The following is a 23,167-nucleotide window of genomic DNA, read 5'->3' on the forward strand; positions in this document are numbered from 1 at the left end:
AATAAAGCCGTTAAATTTTTGTGTGGTTTGTGTGAATTTCTTATCGATGCGGGAAGCTCACATTCGTTCACCTTAAAATTCGAAATCAAGAAGATGTTAAATCAACTGAAACAAGGTTAGCCGCTACGGCTGCAGTGCGCGAATCAGGTTTGGTGCGCCGAAAAGGTGGGGGTAAAATGTGCGCGGTGGCATAAAATTTTTGCATAACCCGGAGGAGTAAGAAAATTCTCACATTTTGATTTCTTTCGATTCGAACAATTAATAATGATAAATGATTTTTTGGCTTTTCGCCGGAAGATGATAAAAACAGCCATTTCAAACAATGTATAGTTATCTGGATAAGTGGATCACACATTTGAACTGCGCCAATGAATGACGCACATTTTTTATTGATTCAACTCATCATTATTTTATCAGCAGTGAATACAAGTGGGACACAACAATCAACTTTTGTTGGGTCACTGCGAATTGCTTTATGTAACGGAATGTTGGCTGTATAATAGGTACGTGAACCTATGGCAAAATTATGTGGAATCGAAGTTTGTTATTATCTTAAAAATGATCTTGGTAATTAACAAGAAATGAATTATGTACCTTGGAAAAAATTTCTGTGACTTATTTGCAATAACTGAGTAACATGTTTGTCTCTTTGTCTTCTCTTTGCAGGCCGGCGTGCAACCAACGGAAGCCAGTTAGTGGCTTTACATTTTCCCGCAGATAGAATCCTCCAAACATCTGCCAAAATTTCACCCTAAACGAAAAAAACGATCCTGACCCCACCTTTCCTCCTCTAAGCTCACCAGCTCCGGTGCAGGTACACTAGGGTAACGTGCGTATTAGCACACGCACAATCACAGCAACACCATGGGCAGAATATCGCGATGTTTTGTCGCGACATTTATGCTTTTCTTCGCAGTATTAAAGGTAAGTAAAGATCAAGTCAAATCATACATCTACCGCTTTTAAAAGGAACCGGAAGCAAACCAGTCTTAGCTCGAAATTATAACATCTTCATTCAACCGTCGACGGAAACTTATAAAAAGCCAAATTTCCAGTAGTATGACCTGAATTTAATCTCGCCTCTTGTGAGCATACTGCAAAACTGCATTTATTTAGCATTTGAAAAAATCAACTGTGCAAAATGCTTTAAAGCTAAGCTAAATAGACGCTTTTTGCACCCCACTTTGTGCTGCATTCAATTTTGTTTTCGCCGTCAAGTAATAATTAATGGTTGGCCTTAGAGCCGCTAATTGTAAAGCATTTTCAGCAGAAGCTGCGAGAAGCAAACTTTCCAGCCTCCGTGGCAAACAGCATACACACCGAATGTATACTTTCACACCGAGCCTCATCCCGAGTCGGAATGAATGAATTAATATAGCCTAAATTTGGAAATTTAGCTACTACATGTGACGGTTATACCTATTGCGTTACACCTGTAACAGAAAATATCTGTTTAAATTTGTTTAATATTCCACGAAGTATGACAGGTATGACTAGGCTGAAATTTCAATAAAAAGGTAGTAAATTTTCAGTCATTAAATTATATCACATTTTATTACTTACTTCCACTCGGGATCGGCGCCCGATCGGACGGAAGAAATAATCACAGTGCAATCGAGTGAAGCACTATCGGAAAACAAAACTCAAGCGTTTATCCCATGCCGACTTTGATTCCCCGGCATTGCTGCTGTTGGCTGGCAAATTTTTACATCGAGCTACTGTGTGTTCTTCATACATAATTTTTGCATTAATACATCTATCGAACTCCGGCGAAATGGTGCCACCGTTAGAAAACAATTAAATTTGCGAAGAAGTAAAAAACCCTAAACTGCTTTATGCCAACTACCTACCTACCGGTGCGGTCATGTGGCACAGTTTTTTTTTGGTTGTTCCGGCTCCGTCGCGCCGCGCTGGACTGGATGACGATACGACGAACGACGATGAACAGGTGGATTACACTATATAGGACGACCACATTTTTATGCATAATGTTTCGCCAACTGACAACTGACCTACAACGAGCAATCTGCCGGTAATTGATCATGGAAACCACAAAATTTTTGTTGACTACCATACATGTATCAGGGACTGTTCGGATTGGTTCGTTTCTTTCATTGTGTTACGATCTATTGCCGAACTTCGCCTAATACGCAATTCATCAACTGAGACAATAGATATTTTACTTTTTTCATTTACCTTTTTGTCACAAAATGCATTTATAAGCATTGAAAAATAAATGAACTGATTTTTTTCCATATTTTCCAGTTCACTAATTCCATTGCACAGTGATCCAGATTTTACAGTTTCTATATTATGGAGTGTATTCTATAAAGACCTCTCAAATACCATTTCGGCGATTACTCCAAATCTAATGGTTTTATTGAATTAAAGTGTTTTACAAAGTTGTTTCGCTTAACTAAAAAAATTTATAAAATATTAGCTGATTGCCCACTCTTACTCGGAGCCCCTTTGTCTGTCAGCCACTTTCACTTCTGTTGTTTTAGCGAAAATTCTGCAAGAAACAAAATCGTTTTTCTTCATTTAAATGTGTTAGCCTTTGTCAACTCCCCCTTCCGTTATCCACCGGCCATTCTTTTCGGTAATTCCAATAATGCGAGAGAAAGCCTTTTTACGTTTTTAAATCTTTGAACCTCTCCCTTTTTAAACCTTTCCTCTCCCTCGTAAGAGACCGCCTGTACCTTTTGTCAACCCCACTGCGCGGATTCTTTTATGTCAAGTCAAGTCAAGTCAAGTGTGAAGAACCGTCCAGGTGATCCGGAGTTATGGCGGAACATACATTCATACTCATTCCCCCCTGCTGACTCCCTCCTAGTCAGCTCCCTCTTCTTTCACGTAGCATCTATTTGCTCTTTTGTCAATCTCCCCATGCTGATTCTCTTATATCAAGAAACCTTTGTTTCATGTTTGGTGCCGAACGGTGAAGGCGTTTTGGAATTATGGCGGAACATACAAACATTCTCACGTTCACCTTTAAATATGTAGCTTGTATGTTGAAAACTCGTATGAAGAGTGTTTTTCAGTCTTTTATAGAATGAAATATCTCAAAAACCCTCTACGATTTAACAAAATTAAGTATGTACCATGAACCCCCGTGAATGTAAAGAATACAAACGCCCAAGGAAGATAATAATGCCCTAGCACCTGATCTCCAAGAAGTCAAACGAGAAATCGGGCTGCTGAAGACCAATAAACCCGCTGGGAAGGGCCGCCTACCGGCAGAGCTTTATAAGCATGGCGAAGAAACGCTAGCAAAAGCTCTACACTAGGTTATTTCGAGAATTTGGGAGGAGGAAAAGCTAGCGGAGGAATGGATGCAAGGAGTGGTTTGTCCCATCTACAAAAAGGGTGACCGGCTTGACTGCTGCAACTATCGCGGTATTACGGTGGTAAACGCCGCCTACAAGGTACTCTCCCAGCTCCTGTTACGCCGGTTGTCACCGATAGCACAAGGTTTCGTAGGGAATCATCAGGGGGGTTTCAAATTTTTACTATCCGACAGATCTTGCAGAAATGTCGGGAGCACAACGTGCCCACGCATCACATCTTTATTGATTTCAAAGCAGCATACGATACAGTCGATCGAGACAAGCTATGGCAGATAATGAACGAACACGGTTTTCCGGACAAACTGACGCGACTGATCAGAGCTACATTGGATCGAGTGATGTGTTTCGTACGCATCTCTGGGACACTCTCGAGTCCCTTCGAGACGCGGCGAGGGTTTAGACAAGGTGACAGTTTATCCTGCATGCTGTTCAACATCGCTCTTGAGGGGGTGATCCGACGAGCGGGCACCGAAACGAGAGGCACGATTTTTACCAAGAGTAGCCAACTTCTAGGCTTTGCAGATGACTTCGATATCATTGCCAGGAACTTTGCGACGGCGGAGGCAATCTACGCCAGACTGAAAGCGGAGTCAAGGAGAATTGGGCTAAAAATAAATGCGTCGAAGACCAAATACATGATAGGAAGAGGCTCAAAGGAAACAAACGCGCGTCTCCCACGAACGGTAACCATTATTGACGGCGACGAACTAGAAGTGGCAGAGGAGTTCGTGTATTTGGGATCGCTAGTGACCGCGGACAACAACACTAGTAAGGAGATCCAGCGGCGCATCCAAGCGGGAAATCGGGCCTACTTTGCCCGTAAGACGCTACGATCACGAAGCGTACGCCGCCGCACGAAGCTAACAATGTACAAAACCCTTATTAGACCGGTAGTTCTTCATGGACTAGAAGCCGTGACGCTGCTTACGGAGGACATACGTGCCCTTACCGTGTTCGAGCGATGCTGCGGACGATATTTGGCGGAGTACAAACTGAAAGCGGAGAGTGGCAGAAGCGTATGAATCACGAGCTACAGGCACTGCTTGGGGAGACTCCCATCGTACATCTAGCGAAGGTTAGCAGGTTACGGTTGGTCGGACACGTCGTAAGGATGCCGGACGACAGTGCGACGAAAATAGTCCTCTTCAACAACCCCACCGGCCCCGGCCCCGGCTTCACCAGGAACAGGAGGGGCCAACGTGCACAATGGCTCGATCAGGTCGAAAGCGATTTGCGACTTCTGAGACGATTAGGAAATTGGCGGCGAGTGACCCAAGACCGAGTTAAATGGAGACGAGTGCTTGAAACAGCACCAGCCACGGCTCTATGCTGAAGAAGAAGGTACATAAAATTATTACTTACATCAATTTGCAACGCAGTGACCGAGTAGATAACAGTCTATCTTCTCGGTGGTAGAAACAAAGAGCAGTCATACAAAAGTAATATCGTCGCATAAGAGTATGTGGTGCATATACACGGAAATGATAGAATTGGCAGAATAAAACAAAGTTAGTTATTAGACTACCTAACACCTAATACCCCTCGTTATCGGCAGTAGTTTAGTGAGGTAAACATTCGGGAACCAACCGAAACAGCGTGGATGCGAGTTCAAACTGCCGTTAACAACCCAGTTCATCCAGTTAATTATTCTTCGCATCAGACACTTCCTCCCTTTTCAAAATAGTTTACGTCATGATCGCGTATAGAGTCATAAATGAGTAAAAAAAATGTAAATTGTGTTTATATAAATTACATCTATGGTTAAATGATTCAAGAAGAATTTGACCCCTGATTAATCCGTTCGTTGCCCTGCACATATTTAGACATTGCGTGAATACGACTTATATAATAGATATAATTTCGCGTAAGAATAAAACATTTTTTTCTTTTTGACGTAGGACTACGTCTTATGGCAATGTTTGGGTTAGGGTATCGAAAAATGCGAGCGGCACGAAAATATGAGATTTTAAACGTTAATAGCTTTGTTGATTATGAATGGATTTTCATGGTTTAGACACCGATCGATTTATAAAAGATGTAACAATTATGTGCTTTCTATTATAACATTCTTTTTCAATCACTAGTTAGTGAAAAGAAAAGAACGAAAAGTTTCAAGGTCATATATCCCCATAAATTTTCTTTGTGATCGCCTTGCTCCACAAGCAGGGAGGACGATTAAATACACCATCTGTTTTCTGTGATTTAGATTACTTTAGTTTTAGAAAACAAAGCAACCCCCTCGTTCCAACAGCTCGAATATTCTTTACGACGTTCAGACTTATACTAATTTAGTATCTGTGCTTGAGAAACACGCCAGAAAAAGTAATAAAGTCCTCTCGTCTTAACGGGATTGCTTAGGACCGCGACGAACCTAATTGGATTAGGATTAGGATTACGATGTCCTGAAAGTACACAGTTATAAAAAAGTGAGCGACCAACCAATCCTATCCTTCGCCCAATTGAATCCACATACTGCAAGAATTTATTCAAATCTGATATCTTGTATGAAAAAGGGGTTGACGAAATATTCATTCATGTGACGTGAGGCAGCAATTTCAAAGTGAGGAAGAATTAGCGACTGTTTGATCCGAAAAAATTTTTTGGGTGTTTAATTTGTTGCTTTAGAGCAATTCCAACTCGACTATTTTTGATAGGAATGAAATTTTACACTCATTTACAACTCATTTTACACTAAACTCAATTTTTTTCGTCAAGAGTAACTTTTCAAAAGGGCGTATTTAGATATGAGATTACATTTTTTCGAAACATCATATCTTGAAAACTACTTATTTGGTCTGAATGGCATCAAAGGGAAAGTTGTAGGAAATTAAGTGTATTTTTGGAAAAAACTACACTGAAAGAAAATACTTTTCAAAACCATGATGAAATTTCAGTTATCTCAAAACCTTCCTTTCCGATTTGCCAAACTTTTTTTAAGAAAGCTTAAATTATGTCCAAAAATCTGGTGAAGCTATCGATGGACACTCTTTCGAATTTTTTTTTAAATTTTAAAGCTGGACAAATTTTTCAAAAATATCAAAATTTTATTTTTTTTTTGTTAAACTCAAACAGAATCAAATTCTACGCATAATTTTGAACAAATTTACACATAGGGTTTATTTCTAATTCCCGTCGTAGTCAGGAAAGACACTCTAATTTTCATCATTTCTTATTTGACTCAAACACATTTACCTTCCGATCCGTGCCCTTTGAATTCACTAAAAAGCAATTAGTAAAGCATTTTATTGAAATTACGCAACTGACTTTATTTCTAAAATTCGTCGTACAGTTTTAAAATCCGTCCATCGAAAAATATTGATCGTCCAAACTAAAAGCACAATAATGTTTACGAAGCTAGCGCGCATGTATTTGTGTAGGACGGCATGACAGATGTTATTCTGCAGTTTCCCGGCAGCAAAATAACGACAATGCATTGCGTGAGTTATTTTCATTTTATGAATGACGGAAATTGAAACGATTAATCGACATTTTCTTATTCGTCGCACGAAAAAACGTAGGAAATTTGGCTGCTAGAAATTCTTTAATGAAAGAAGCATTTAAATAGAACTCAGCTCACTTTGATTGAATGCGTATGATAGTCAACAAACTAAATTATTAGGGAATAACTAATTTTATGTTGTGTATCGTAAAAATCGCTGATATTTTTAATAATTTGTGTTGTATAGGACAGGAATAGTCAATTACGACGAAGCAGCAACACACCCTATAAACTTTTTTCTTAAACCAAGCCGTTCTCAAGTTATTGCAAATTTAAAACCCGAATTAATCCACCTAGCGGCGTGACCTAGCCTTTCTACTGCCACAATAATCATTATTTAATTTCTCAGAAACATCTGAACAGAACAGAAAAATAATGTTAACACAAAAGATAATTTTTGCAGACTTGAATGAATATATATAGAAAATTAGAAAATAACCCTCTAACGGGTTTCGGGCTTCAGAGCCACGTACGAAACTTGTTTTGAATTGATATAAAAGAAGTTAACTTCCAAATTTCAAATTGTTTTGTTTTGAATTGACAATATGAAATATGTGTTCATAGCAGATGTTTTGATATTTTGATATTAATACCATGCATTCAAAAGTTAGCATCTTTGAAAAACAAGAGTTCAGAAAAATTATTATTATACTTCATTTTTGAACAAAAAGGATATCTACAACAAAATGATTGATCTGAAAATTTTACTATTAGTTTGCTTGGCTTCAATTTTGCAACATATTAGAATTAGAATTAGAAAAAATAACTGAATAAAGCATTAGATATGAAAGAGAGAAATTTCTTAGCTGGTGCTTCTTCAGATAATTATTTTTGCATAAAAATCAAAACTTGAGCTTCTTTTGAATGTACTTTCATGAAAAGATAGTCATTAGCCTGATCGCATCGTTTTTACAATGTTAGAGGGTTAAGAAAACAAGAAGAAGTCGAAAAATAGTGCAAAAGCTGCGCCATAAACATGCTTGTGAATGAAAAATATGATCGACATGATTTCCAGCGCTTGTCATTTTGGATTTATTTATTAAAACATGATACATGACATAAGACATCTGTCCTTTAAAATGTCACTAACGAAAACAAATCTTACAAAATTACTACCGTGCAACGTTTACTTCCTATTTTTCAAATAACATTTCTAATCTCTAATATCTAATGATTGAAAAGAGCATCTATTGATGCGCAAAATTTGTTTGAAATTTGTATAAATTTATTTGGAAAAATCAACTCACTAGTATTTTTAATCCTGTACACCGGGTTACCTACATGCTTAAATTAACTGCTTTTTTTCGCTTTTTGCTTTTCTTGTACAATTGTGAGTAACAGCAAGTGAAGAAAATGACAATTGAAATCTGAAATCAAAGAAAGAAAAAACTTTTCGATTGAATCCCACTATTTAATATTTATTTGCAACAGATACGTAGTTCGCCTAAGACGTGCAGGCTTCATCAGTGCCTTATTTCAAAGCGTATACGTATCTGTCGCGAATGAATATTAAATAGTGGAATTTAGTCGGTAAACGTTTTTTCTTTTCTTTAATTTCAGAGTTCGTATTCCACTAAGAGGCTTCAAAAACTTCAGACAATTGACATGTTTCTCACTTTTCTTGAATTTCAATGCAAATTCGAAAATTGCAAATTGTCATCACATACACACGTACATACATACATACATACATACATACATACATACATACATACATACATACATACATACATACATACATACATACATACATACATACATACATACATACATACATACATACATACATACATACATACATACATACATACATACATACATACATACATACATACATACATACATACATACATACATACATACATACATACATACATACATACATACATACATACATACATACATACATACATACATACATACATACATACATACATACATACATACATACATACATACATACATACATACATACATACATACATACATACATACATACATACATACATACATACATACATACATACATACATACATACATACATACATACATACATACATACATACATACATACATACATACATACATACATACATACATACATACATACATACATACATACATACATACATACATACATACATACATACATACATACATACATTGAATACAATCAACATTTGATTGATATGTTTTGATTTCACACGTTTTAACGGTTTAATATACGGTGCTCAAGTGTTAAAGTTTGAATAACTTTTGAATGAACCGTCCGATTTTAAATAACTCGGTTTCGTTTGATAGATCTCAGCAGTAATTTTCAAATAATAATAAAATGCGTGATGTTTTACATTGAATTGATGTTTATATGTTTCAAAAATATGTTTTAAATACTATTTTTTCACATTTCTTTATGTAACTTTCAAACTACAAGGCCAATCGTCATGAAATTTGGAAGTTAAGGGTTTGCAAGACTCCTCTTTCATATGCAATCAATTTTGTTCAAATCGGTTAAGGGACCTGTGAGATAATGAAGTCCCATATTTTTCGTATTTTTATACATAACTTTTGAACTAAAAGTCCGATCAAAATGAAATTCATTAGCAACCTATGGGACACCTAGACCTTTCATTTGACACACACACACATACACACGCACACACACACACACACAGAAAATGCTCAGTTTTCGAAACTGAGTCGAATGGTATATGACATTCGGCCCGCAGGACCTTCTTTCCTTTTCCGGTTTTCCAAGTGATTTCTATACCTTTATACTATATATTTATATAGTAGAAAGGCAAAACCCACAGGATGCATTAACTTGAGGACAGATTCCCAACTAAACCCAAATTTGAATAGGGTGTTAGAGGCGTTTTAAGGTGCTAAAAATGGAATGGTGAGTGTTACGTTTGTTTATCTGTGCTATTCATCTGGGCTTAACCCGTATGAACAATCGCGGTCAAGCCGCATCTATCAGCACTTGCATGGAAAAGAGATATAGGGTAAAGAGCCTATTCTAAGCAGTCTAAACGGATCACTTATACAGATTTACCTTATTATAAGCGATGGATTGACTAAGCTCTTCAAGCTGTTACCACCGAAAATCACTATTAAGCTAAACTTCTGATTTCTAAATTAAAAATTTAGCCGCTAGAAGCCATTTTTACCAGCATGAACAAATTTGAATCACCAAGGTGCTTTCTCCTGATTTTCACTGATGTATTGCAAACTTGTCTCAAATTATCACTGTTGTAATTAAGCTTGTGATCATGATAGCAAATGACGCAAGCGCTTACATGTCTACTATTGTATGATTTGTGAAAATTGGGTGATTGGCTTTTAGAAATGCTGTAATCAGTGGTGAAAGTAACAAGGTGGCGGTTCACTTCAGCAGCGGTGGAAAAATGCAAGTTTTTTGACAACAATTTTTAATTCATCATATTTCTGGTCGAAAACACAGTAAATTGGGCTTGTGTGTATTACTTCTATGGTTAACTGATTCAAGATTATGTTCTTATCAAAAGCTTCTGAAAACATAAACAAAATACTGCCTTTCAAGCTAATTTAAGTTCATCTGATTAAAATAGGCGACTCCTGATTAATCCGTTCCTTACCCTACTACGAATGACGATAACCAATTAATTTATGGTATCATATTAACGAACACGGATACGGAATATATAAAAATTGAGAAGTCAATTTCAACATGGGGTGAGCTAATGCGTACCAGCTTTTAGCGTGGGCAAAAAGGAAATACAATGTGATTTGTTTCCATTCATTGTGCTTAAATGTACACAAAAAATGTTTTAATTCACGTGTTCAACTTGAAATTCGTTTCAGACCTTTGTCGAAGAACACAAAAGCTGTGCTTGAATCATGTAGAAAAACTTATGCAGACTTCCGACATTGGTTTGTTTGGAAAGAGCTGAGTGGTTTGGAAAGGAAATACTAACTTTAAACTATTGTTTTTCCCAATGATCAATTAGGCACAAAAAAACAAACAATCTGAAAATGTGTTTCCATTTGCCTTTCTTCCGGATTTGTCGTTCGACAGTAAAACATTCAGTAATTCATATAGTATAATAGGTATTCTGATGTGTCGAATTTATGAAGCAGCAACAGTGAAACGAAAGTTTATTTACAAAAAAAGGAGGAAAGCACCCAGTTTATTTTCGCGAAATTATGGTATGATATTTATTCAGTTCCTCGTCAGCAAATTGGCTAAGTTGTGTCACTTCTCTATAACTTGCACAAGCCTACATAACTGAGTCCTATTTTATTCGACTTTAACTATGCTAATTTATTTACCTAAATCTCATAATAAAACACCATCTCACTAGGACATGCATGATTGGTGGACCAGCTGTTCGAGTAATATTTACACAAATTGTATGTTGCGACATCACTAATAATACCCCTTGCAAAACATTGACAACATTGATTGTTAGTCCACTTTCGTTTTCGTTCAAATCAACCAAATTACCTACGTTTCCATCTGTTTGCAACAAAGTTACACCTTGCGCTTGCGGGCCATCTTTCAATGCGACCACACAAACCAATCGATGGCACGTTCCAGCAACGATTCCAGATGGCACAGCATGTTAAGCCAATTTCCACATTAATCAACCGCATGCCGGCCGGGCCGGGCCGTACGTCGGCTGTCGGTTGGTCGGTAATTCGATTGGTCCGTCGCGGTGGTTGTGGACGGGCGCCGCGCGCTTGGCGGTGAGAAAAAAACATGCTCATTTTCAAATTGTGCTCATTGTGGCATGAGCTGGGTGAATGTGTGTTTTGGCGTGGAAAGAAAAACCACTGAAACACAGCCACCCGGGCCGGAAAAGTTCCGTTGGGATGTTGCAAAATGAGAGATTTGTAGAAAGTGGAAATCGTTCGAACTAGTTTTTTTTCGCAAAGCGATGATGATGACGCCAAGCGTGGTACATGTTCGATTTGATTATGGGGAACTCGTCTCTTATTATCGAACAACAGTGATTAGAGCTATTATACTGCACCGACTAATGCTTTGATTGCAGCCCGGACTGACTAATGGAGTTATGTTGTTGCTGGATGAGAGGATAATTAGTTTAAGTGATAGCGCAGTTTTGCCCAGCCGCTTATTTGTGTGATTCATCTAACACACTTCAGTTTGCAATATGCTTTAAACTTTGATGTGATAAACTCTTATCATTGAATGTTAATGTTTGGCATCAACAATGCTGTATAAGCTTTCATAATTACAAAACTCGTTTCTCAATTTTATCGCAACGGTTTTTTGGCTTTGAATTCTTAGAAAAAAAATTCAAAGAGATTCCGTTAGATAAGCCAGAAAAATAGGTTACTAGTCAAAGCTGTCACATGGTCGTCATGAGTGTATCATGGCAAACATTTCAATGCGCCCCACAATAGTAGAGCTGTTATTTTCTCGCGCAGTTGCGACAAGTTCATCGATTCCCTCTTCTTCGAGACCGGTTGATCATCGGATCAGGCGCGAGCTGCCAGGCCAGCGCCAGAGATTGAATGGAAGGAAAGTATAGCAAAACACGAAGCATCGTCACGTAAACATAAGTGAAAGTTCGGCACTGCCGCGTGTCGTCACGCAATCTATGCGAACCGACCGACACGGCCGGCTCCGAAGTGTGCCTCTCGTTCGTTTGCCGTTTTAACTTGCTTCGTTACATCCATTTTGCCTTCCTCCTCATCAACTTTGTAATCGTATTTTGCATTTAAATGATGCTTTAATATTTATTTGTAGACGAAACGGTCAGTGACCCTTCAGGTTTCGCTTATATTTGTAGATGACCAATTCTTCATTCAGTTCTTGCAACGGATATATTCTCTGGTATCCCACAATCTAGTACACCAAATTTTAGTACAATTTGGTTCAAGCTGGTTAAAATGCCAATGGCCCTACACTTTGATAGGAATTAGGAGTTCAATGTTAGGAAAGTTACTCTAATATTTAATATTATGCAGTATTGTTCCGCTTATATCAGCCCCTCCGTGAATTTTAGGCTGATATAATTGGAAAAGTGATGTGCGAGTTATTTCATCTGCCATAAATTACCTCCTTGAGAAATATTCGAGCTCAACGAAGTACTGTTTTTCACCGAAAAAGCTAAATATCTCAGAAAATTTAAAAAATTAAAAAATTTAAAAAATTCATAAATGACTGGACTGTAGTATTTTTATTCAGCTTTAAAATTCATAATGTTACATTATTGCATTTCTCTGCTTCTGATAAAATCTCGAACTCTTTTCTTAACAGAACTCGACATACCCTGCACAGTTGAAGGTGCAACTGAATCAGCATGTTTCTTCCACTGTGAACGCATTTCTTTATCATTGTTGACTGTCTCTCCGCTTCACCGAAGTCGTTGTTGGACATCATTAGCTACATGCCACTCTAGCACCACTTTAGAGAAGTGACACCTAACTAAATCAACCCAGAATATAACGTTACCTTTATATTTACGAATAAATGACAAAATCCGTTTCTTCAAGCATTCTTTCATGTATACACTTGGTGTCATTGTTTAGGAAGTGATGAAAGGCTCAGTCTTCGGTCCACAGTTACATAATTCTTGCCAGATCATGGCCTTCTTAGCAAAGTTATCAGCAAACACAGATTTTTACTTGCCTGGCACATCGCCACACCCAGTTGCAATGTAAAATTGTTGACCGTGAGGTTGCTTGAAATCCATTTTCACGTAGGTTTCGTCGCCCATTAAAATACATCCGTTGAATTTCGCCAAACTTGCTCCTACAAACGCCTAGCACGGTTTTGGACTACCAAATTCTGCTTCAAGTGCCAATTCGGATGTTTACTGCTACTGTAAGACCTATAGCCTTCTCGAGCAAGGTATTCCACGTGGTTTGAAAGTATACCTCGAACCTTCTAGCGTTGCCCCGAATGGAGATGCTAAGAGGATTGGACTTAACGTACGCCCCAATATCTTCCCCCCTCCAGAGGGGTCAGTCCCGGCGTAGTGGTTAGCTCTCACGCCTCTCACGCGGAGGACTTGGGTTCAAATCCCAACCCCGCAGAAGTCACGAATGACCCAAGCTGGTTAAAGTGACTATAATCTAACAAAAAAAAGAATATCTTCCCCCTCAGCTTTCAGCCCCCAGTTCCGGGTTTCTTAAAAGTTCTTTCCGCCTTTCCACACCTAGGTTCTCTTTATAGCCTTTTTTTACGTATTCCGAGTTTCATTCTGTACTGCTCCGCAACGTGGTGGGATATTTTAACTTACACCAGCTCTTCTTCATCAACATATAAACAAAGTTATGTCAAATAGTACCAGTTCCAACCACAAGGGGCTCACCGGCGACGTTTAAAATGAACCCACCCAATAAATATCGGTTAATACTAACTACTTTTTTCAACTCTCATGCAATTTTCAAAACTCCTCTAGAAAAAATGTTGCGTCTTTTGCGGTAAACCAAGTTGTGAGTCAAGTTTCGATCTTAGCTAAAAAAAACGATAACCTGCTAAGCCGTGCTGCATTCGAAACCACCGGCACCCAGAAGGATCAATATTGCTGTAAAATATCCCACTTGCGATTTTTGCGACATGAAGCCGAGCACTGTCATGCAGCAGAATAATTTTACCATATTTGTTCGCGTATTCCGACCATTTTCTTCGTAATGTATTTCTCCAATAAATCAATTGTAGCCTGTACCGATTGCCCCTAGTTAAATCGCCAGGATTTAGCCGCTTATTGCCTTTGAGTCCCAGCAGATGCAAGCTATGGCAGATAGAGATAATGCACGAACGCGGTTTTCCGGACAAACTAACTCGACTGATCAGAGCTACATTGGATCGAGTGATGTGTTTCGTACGCATCTCTGAGACACTCTTCGAGACGCGGGGAGGGTTGAGACAAGGTGACGGTTTATCCTACATGCTGTTCAATACCGCTCTTGAGGGGGTGATCCGACGAGCGGGCATCGAAACGAGAGGCACGATTTTTACCAAGGGTAGCCAACTTCTAGGCTTTGCAGATAACTTCGATACCATAGCCAAGGACTTTTTGACGGCAGAGGCAATCTACGCCAGACTGATAGCGGAGTCTAAGAGAATTGGGCTAAAAATAAATGCGTCGAAGATCAAATACATGAAAGGAAGAGGCTCAAAGGAAACAAACGTGCGCCTCCCACGGACGGTAACCGTTGACGGCGACGACCTAGAAGTCGTAGAGGAATTCGTGTATTTAGGATTGCTGGTGACCGCGGACAACAACACTAGTAAGGAGATCCAGCGGCGCATCCAAGCGGGAAATCGGGCCAACTTCGCCCTTAGTAAATCGCTACGATCAGGAAGCCTACGCCGCCGCACGAAGCTAACAATGTACAAATCCCTTATTAGAATGGGTTCTTTATGGACTTGAAGCCGCGACGATGCTCACGGAGGACATACGCGCCCTTGCCGTGTTCGAGCGGAAAGTGCTGCGGACGATATTTGGCGGAGTACAAACTAAAAGCGGAGAGTGGCAGAGGCGTATGAATCACGAACTACAGGCACTGCTTTGGGAGACTCCCATCGTACATCTAGCGAAAATTAGAAGGCTACGGTGGCCGGACACATCGTAAGGATGCCGGACGACAGTGCGACGAAAATACTCCTCTTCAACAACCCCACCGGCACCAGGAACAGGGGGCCCAACAATGACTCGAGCAGGTCAAAAGCGATTTGCGACTTCTGAGACGACTAGGAAATTGGCGACGAGTGACCCAAGTCCGAGTTGAATGGAAACGAGTGCTTGAAACAGCATGAGCCACCCCGGCTCCATGCTGAAGAAGAAGAAAAAGATGCAAGCCATGACCTTTGAACCACAAATATTTGGTTTTGGTGTTGATGTTGAGGTCGATGGTGATGGCGATTGACCCGGTATACTATAGTATCTTTTTTTTTTCTTGGGATTATCGTAGAATATAATCTAGTCGAAAGTGACTGATCTGCCTTCAACATCTTTCGGCTTCAGTTCATACGACACAGAATTGCATGGCTTTTCTATCATTCTCAATCATACCGAACAGGTCAATCATACAGGTTGTCAATCATAAACTGGTCGTTGTGTTACTCAGCAAAATTCAGCACGCACCTCTTCCCTCTTGCATTTGACTGGGAACTTCATCGAATAATGTCTCTAATTCTTCATTTTCGATTTTTGTTACTGTTTAGATCGGAGCTTGTCTTCAACACTCTAATCACCATCCTTGAAACTTTTGAACTACTGAACCGATTTTAACCCTCTAGTGCCCAAATTTTTGATTTGCTTGAAAAATTTTTAAAATGCTCATTTCGTGGCCGGAATAATGGAAAAAATATTCTCTAATTACTAAGTTCAGGAATAGTTTGATTATTTATAGAAATTCGTAACCCGCCAATTGGCGGGGTTGGGCACCTGGGCGCAAAAAAGTTGCAAAATCAAATTTTTCGATTTAATTCGGGACATCGATTTTAGAACATCTATAACAGTGCTAGTATTTATGGAACTAGTTATAATGAGCTTCAACTGAAATTTTTGACCATATGGCCGATTTCAGGTCCCGGACAAGTTCCTCCGAAATCCGTTCCGTGCTTGAATCAGAAAAGAAACCCTCCCCAGGCCCGGAACCGGTCATACGGCCTCTGTGCGACATGAGATGATCGCCAATCGCTATTTTGTCGAGTGCTGATGTTTTTTAATATGCGACACGACATAATTTACTGATGCTGAAATGTCCCTTTATGGGAACCGGTTTATAGTGTCCCCCCAGATTCGGATGGCGCGCACCATGGCTCATAACTGCGGCAAAGTAACTGATATGTCCACAGTCGATGATATGCTTACAAAAATCAACAGATTTCAAACAAGTTTTAAATATTTAGCAACTTTATCTAAAAAAGCCATGTCACGGTCGCCCAAGGAACTCCGGAATAACTCCGGGACCATATGACATATGGCTATTATCTATAGATATTATGAAAATAGAAAATATTTCCGAAAAAATTCCCAAATTTGGTAAAAACATATTGAAAGATAAAAAAGTTACGGCCATTTTAGTGAATTTTGCAGTGCTAAAAATGAAGTAGACCCTAGAGGGGTTAATCGAAGCGTCTTGCAGAGGAAAACTAGACTTGATTTCCAGCTTGAATGCATCATTGAATCGTTGAATCATTTACCCGTAAAATTGTCGGCGGTGACCAGAGATCCCAAATATATGAACTCATCAACCACTTCCAGTTCATCGTTGTCTATAGTGCCCGTGGGAAGCGAATCTTTCCAAACAGACACAGAAACAGTTGTATTTTCAAATTTGGCAATGAATTCAGCAGAATCACCACGATCTTGCCTATTGATGTCCTTATCAGTAAGCAGTTTGCTTTTGGGGATTCTATTACTCCGAATAGTTCCCAGTCGTATATTCCTCTCGTTCCTCTCGAGTGGAGATATAAAATCAATGCCGTATAATAATAATCGAAAAATAGGATTTTTAAAATCCGACAAAATTTTAGAAAGGCGAACAACAATATTAGTAGCTGCTCCTAAGTCAGGATTGCCTACACCATAATATGCTTTGAAACTGTAACCTTTGAAAAACCTTTAGAGTCTGATAGAACATGAAACTTAAATCCTCATATATGTGACTTGTTTGATAAATTGGGTTTTTCATTGTAGTACACATATGTTCACTATAATTTTTTATCGGCTGGTAATTCATTCAATTTGTTCATTAAGGGGGCATAGTACTTTTTCCACCATATTTTTTGCCTTATTTCAAATATTTTTTTTCTCGATAACGCGAAAAGCGAATGGATTGGGGTATTTGCATTCTAAACATTGCACTTTATAATAATATTTACAATTTTGTTTGCATATGTGAACTTCTTCCCCTCTTCCCTACGGCTCCTTGAACGGCTCGTTTCGAAAAAAAACATGATTTGCGGTACCATGGATTGGAGCTGGTGGGCTTATCCGAATTGAAAAATTCCAAAACGACATGAAAGTAAATTAAATTATCTCGTGTTTGCCCCATCCTTTTTATAAAATTCGAACGCATAACAAAATGGCGGACATTCAAACATAAAAGTAAGGTTTTTAGTCGAAAAAATTGACTTTCAACATTTCTAAAAAATACAAAAATTGTAATATCGAAAAAAAATGGGTCAAACACTAGATAATTTTGTTGGCTTTGAAACAAAAAAAGAATCATGAGAATTACTTGAGTCGTTCTTGAGATATTTATGGTACCGACTTTCAAAACCTGGTTTCGAGAAAAACGACGTTGAAGTTTTTATACGCTGTGTAATCGCTCCAGACATGCGCGGTACAAATAGCTGTAACTTTGCCAATTTTTGGAATTCAACGAAATGACTTGAAACACATATGGTCAAAATGTTAATCTTTCGAAATAATCAATAAAAAAAATTTCGATTTTTTTAAATTGAAAAAGTACTATGCTCCCTTAACACAAACTTATTAAGCGGTATAGATTAAAATTTGCGGTTTTAAAATGGTCTATGATAGATCCCATTTTGAATAATATGGTCTTGCTTATCAAGATTTTGTCGTTAAGCAGTAAAATTCGCCGGGTTTCAATGAATCTGTTTCTTGGTTATAGGGCTATGGTTTTCAAATACCCTAAAATGCAAAAATGTTTTGTGATATAGCTATAAAGCGTTATATTGCAGCTCGTCAAAAAGGCGCACTGAAAATTAAGTGATGTCCCTTCCATATTAATGCCACTGCATGCTTGTATATTTTTCAAGGCATATAAAAGAAGCTAACAAGGCCTATAACAATAATTTGTAGCTTAAACTCGAAAAAAATCAATAAATACAACGAAAACAACACGTTGTCAAATTACCAAAAAAAGTTGACGTTAATGCCCAACCCCGCCAATTGGCGGGGTCAGTTCCTTGATAAAAATCGGCCAGTTTCTAAACTTTTTATCGCAAATTTCCTTTTTTACCATGAAGTACAACTTATCAGCTACTCGCCAATAATTTTTTTTGTTCATTTATTCCAAGAAATAAACAATTTACAACAATTTGAATTTCACTCTGCAGAGCAAAATAATTTTTTTCTCAGTTTTCTGGCATTTTTCAAGTTTCGCACGAAATATCTGTTTCAAATTAACGTAATAAAACAAATAGTTAGATTAGACTATAATGAGAAGGTATGGGTGGATCTCAACATAAAACGAATAAGCATAGTAGATTTACAACGATTTTGCTGAAGCCCGCCAATTGGCAGGGTTGGGAACTAGAGGGTTAATAATTTTGATTTTTCCGGGAAATTCGAGAATTTTCTACATTATTTTGGAGATATAATTTTCTGAAGAAATAAAGTTGGAGGAGACGCATGGTGTTTTGTTTTTATCTAACGATGAAACGATTTCTGGCAGAGAAATTTCTACAGATTTAATTTTGTTACGTTGCTCTCATCAACATAATTAGTTGCACACGGCCTCGCGGATGAATAACAACTTAGGGTACAGTAGGTAAAATGGACAAGCAGGACAAGGGGACAGACTTCGCGGTCAGCTGTTAGAGTACAAGACAATCGCGGGGCTAGCGCTACGATCCTATTGACTCTAACAGCGTCTCCCTGCCGAGATTCCAACATACGACGACTAACTTCTTACCAAAAGTTTTTGGAACGTCTTAGTAGAATACGAAACCTGGAAATTGAATAAAAATAAAAGTTATCCAATTTAATTCTACCTACTATGTATATTTTATTCTTGACAGATACGTATTTCGCCTGCGACTTGCAGGCTTCCTCAGTGTCTAGTTTTCGAAGTTCGAAGCTTATTAGACCAGCGTCGTACCTCGAGGCCAACTGGAAGAAATCAAAAAAAGAGAGAAATTCTATTCCAATTTTATTTTCATTTTAAGTAGGGGAGAGTAGTCAGCAGTGAGACATAAAGCATTCAAATTCCATGATATAGCCTATAGGGGAACTGGTGGTAAAATGCCCAGTCGGGGCAAAACTTACCACCGTAATGTATTTTCTATTTTTCTTAGGATTTATGTAACACAGTAAGGTTATATTATCTACACGAGTTTGTGGCGTAAAACAGAAGTGGATGCCACCGCAATTACTGTTAAAAAGTTTGTAGGGTTTATTTCTAATTCCCGTCGTAGTAAGGAAAGCCACTCAAATTTTCATCATTTCTTAGGTGGATTCAATGAATACTCCAAAAGTTCTGCTGCTGATTTGACTCAAACACACTAACCTTCCGATCCGTGCCCTTCGAATTCACTAAAAAGCGATTATTAAACCATTTTATTCAAATTACGCAAGTGACTTTATATCTTAAATTCGTCGTACCGTTTTAAAATCCGTCCATCAAAATTTTTCATCGTCCGAACTAAAAATCACAATAATGTTTACGAAGCTAGCGCGCATGTATTTGTGTAGGACGGCATGACAAATGTTATTCTGGAAAATTTCTGCAGGTCATGCAAGTTTTCCCGGCTGCAGAATGACGACAATGCGTTGCTCGAGTTATTTTCATTTTATGAATGGCGGAAATTGAAACGATTAGTCGACATTTTCTTCTTCGTCGCACGAAAAAACGCAGGAAATTTGGCTGCTAGGAATTCTTTAATGAAAAATGGCATTTAAATAAATCTCAGCTCACTTTGATTGATCCCGTATGCTAGTTAACAAACTAAAATAAACCCTACTTAAAAATAAATAAACCCTACTAAAATTTGAAATTTTATTTTCGACAATCAGCCGCTGCTTTCTATCGGGTCCTTCTTATGTGCAAAGATTGAGTTTTAAATATTGCACTCTTAGTGCGGTTTTATGGCCAATTTCGGCACCAGAATTCGGCACTAATATCATTTCAAACTGTATAAACCCGAAAATCAATTATCTTGACGTAGAGTAACTAGTCACTGGCACAGCACAAATTATGTTTTATTGTACCTACGTTTATTTTTGGTTTTGAGTTATCTGTTCTGTAACACCTGAAAATGATTGCATGAATTAAAGCTTACAGATACAGCTTGCTGATTTATGATTCGAATTATTCACAAGCACAAGTTTCACAGCAGTCATATACAAGTTCCTAAACATTTTATAGCCCCATTATAGCCACTCATCTGACTCTCCCGTTTCGTTCGCTGTTAGTGTTTCCCCTTCATGCTAAACAAAAAAAATCGAAATTATTTTTCGCACGATAGGTACCAGCTGCGGACTGTATTTTCACTTTCGTTCTCCTCACTCTGCATAAGCAGAGTCCGGTTCGCTTATAAACTAGGTCATGATGTAACTGTACACGACGTCACCCAGTGAGTGTGACGTTGCAGTGACTCATGACAACCCCCCGGCCACCGTGTAGCTTCTAGGAAGATCAAGATCTGAAGCAAAAGGCTTCTGTCTGAATAAGGTAAAAGGAAAAAACACAACGACCAGCAACAACGGTAGCACAGCCGTCAAACTAAAAAGGTAACCGAACCAGAAATAACGATCTTTTATCTTTTTCAACCCTAGAAATATCATCTACCAAGTTGCTGAAAAGGGGTTTTAAAAAATATATAGACTTTTTTAGTTTATAGGTTTTTTATTACTGCTTTGAATCTTCTTCCAGTATGAATAACCGCACAATTATTTTATAGTGATCAATCCTCAGAGATTTTTTGAGTGCGTAAATCGGTCCAAAGTTTTGTTTCAAAAATAGATAACAGTTGTTCCTCTGAATGTTGAAAACTATTTTAATTTTAGGACACGAAAGTATTACTCTACACAGGTAGCGAGAGAATCAACCTTTCAAATCAAAATGTTTATGACCCGTGTGCATAGACCAATTTAACTTAGTTCATATCAAAAGATAAATAAAGGTGTCCAGTTTTCAATGGGCAACACACACAAACATTTTGCCACTCTCCAAACAAGAATCACATATAAAAGCATGACTCATTCATATCCCTATACGATCCAGCAGACCCGGTAAACGGTAAGGCTCATGACCAACTGCAGGAATATAGCTAGACCAAAGGGTTACGAAACCAGTGACTAATCGTCGTACGTCTCGTCGACGGACGTCGAAAACGCTTTAGGGATTTTTTTCTTTGTCTTTCTTCAAGCGGCCGAATGCTCCCCAGTGAGTGCCAAGAAAGGTTAGATAACCGAAACCGAACCAAATAACCACAGTGCTGCTCAGGCTCACCGCACCATTAAGCCACACCAGCCAGCATCATCAGCAGAAGGCAATTACGGACGCGACAGATTGCGCATGGTTGGGGGGTCGGTCTGTTCGTAACATCCGCTTTTCCTCCTATTTAGCTAGCGCTAGCGGATGTTTTCTTTCTTTGGCTGCTCTATACAACAGTATACGAAAGAGAATAGAAGAATACGTACGAACCCCGCACGGCACGGGGGAGTTGAGCAGAGCCGAGACGGTCGTCGCGGCGTGGGAAACGTTTGAAATCGAAAGTGGCCTCTCGGAATGGAATGCTTCTAAACGAGTGGAATGCTTATAAATTTATGATAATTGTGCTATTATTTAATTATGTGCATTTTAGAATCGAATGTATCTACAACCGGAGCATAATGTAGAAACCAAAATAATCGTATGTATAAGAAGATAAATAAATAATTTTATTTTCTTTATCTAAATAAAATAATGTACCAAATTTTAATCCAAATAATTTTCAGAATTCAGAGAATTAAAACACAGTTTTTCCAACTTTTTTTTTGGATTTTTCCCCTCCGAGGAAAATTTTGCGAAAATTTGTTTCTTGTTAATAATTTTTCTGGACAGCTTAAAAAAAATATTTATGTTTTTACGAAAAGAATATTCACTCTGCGATGCATGGTTCCAGATATCTCTGGAATTCTTGAAATAAGGAAATTTTTAGAAAAATCGAGCTTCCCGGCACAGTTGTAGAATACCGTCATCCTTGCAACACTTTTGAAAGTGGTATAACTTTCGAAGTATGCTGTTTAGGTCCAAGCGTAAATAGCCAAAACTTGTATAAAAATTAGTACTATTGAAGTATGAATATGGTAAAAATTGCAACTAAACGAATCTGTAGTAAGAACCGAAAATAGGGGTCTTGCAAGATACAGAGAGTACATGTACGAGAAGTTGCTAACAATACTTTTCTGATTTTGCGTGCTTTTTCAATATAAATTTGATTTCCAATCGCGAATTCCTATTTTTAGACATTTTAAGTGTCCTATCCACCCTTCCTAACACAATCTGCATTTCAGCTTTCAGAACCTCGAGGATCCCTATTTCATAGTAAAGGAGATTTCTTCATCTAGTTAGGGTAAAGGGGTGTAGAATGCACCGCTTAAGCAAAACATCATTTTGCAG

At 38.2% G+C, this 23,167-nt stretch overlaps 1 protein-coding gene across 1 annotated transcript in view; it reads left to right on the forward strand.

The window, feature by feature from the left end:
- Nucleotides 1-23,167, forward strand: part of LOC128741991 (uncharacterized) — a 72,051-nt gene that overhangs the window by 25,669 nt on the left and 23,215 nt on the right. Inside the window, exon 2 of the mRNA XM_053838148.1 lies at nucleotides 667-924. Coding sequence (XP_053694123.1) covers nucleotides 865-924 — 60 coding nt within the window. The 5' untranslated portion in view covers nucleotides 667-864. The remainder of the gene's footprint in view (nucleotides 1-666; nucleotides 925-23,167) is intronic.

The sequence above is a fragment of the Sabethes cyaneus genome, chromosome 3, assembly GCF_943734655.1.
Source record: "Sabethes cyaneus chromosome 3, idSabCyanKW18_F2, whole genome shotgun sequence".
Taxonomy (NCBI): domain Eukaryota; kingdom Metazoa; phylum Arthropoda; class Insecta; order Diptera; family Culicidae; genus Sabethes; species Sabethes cyaneus.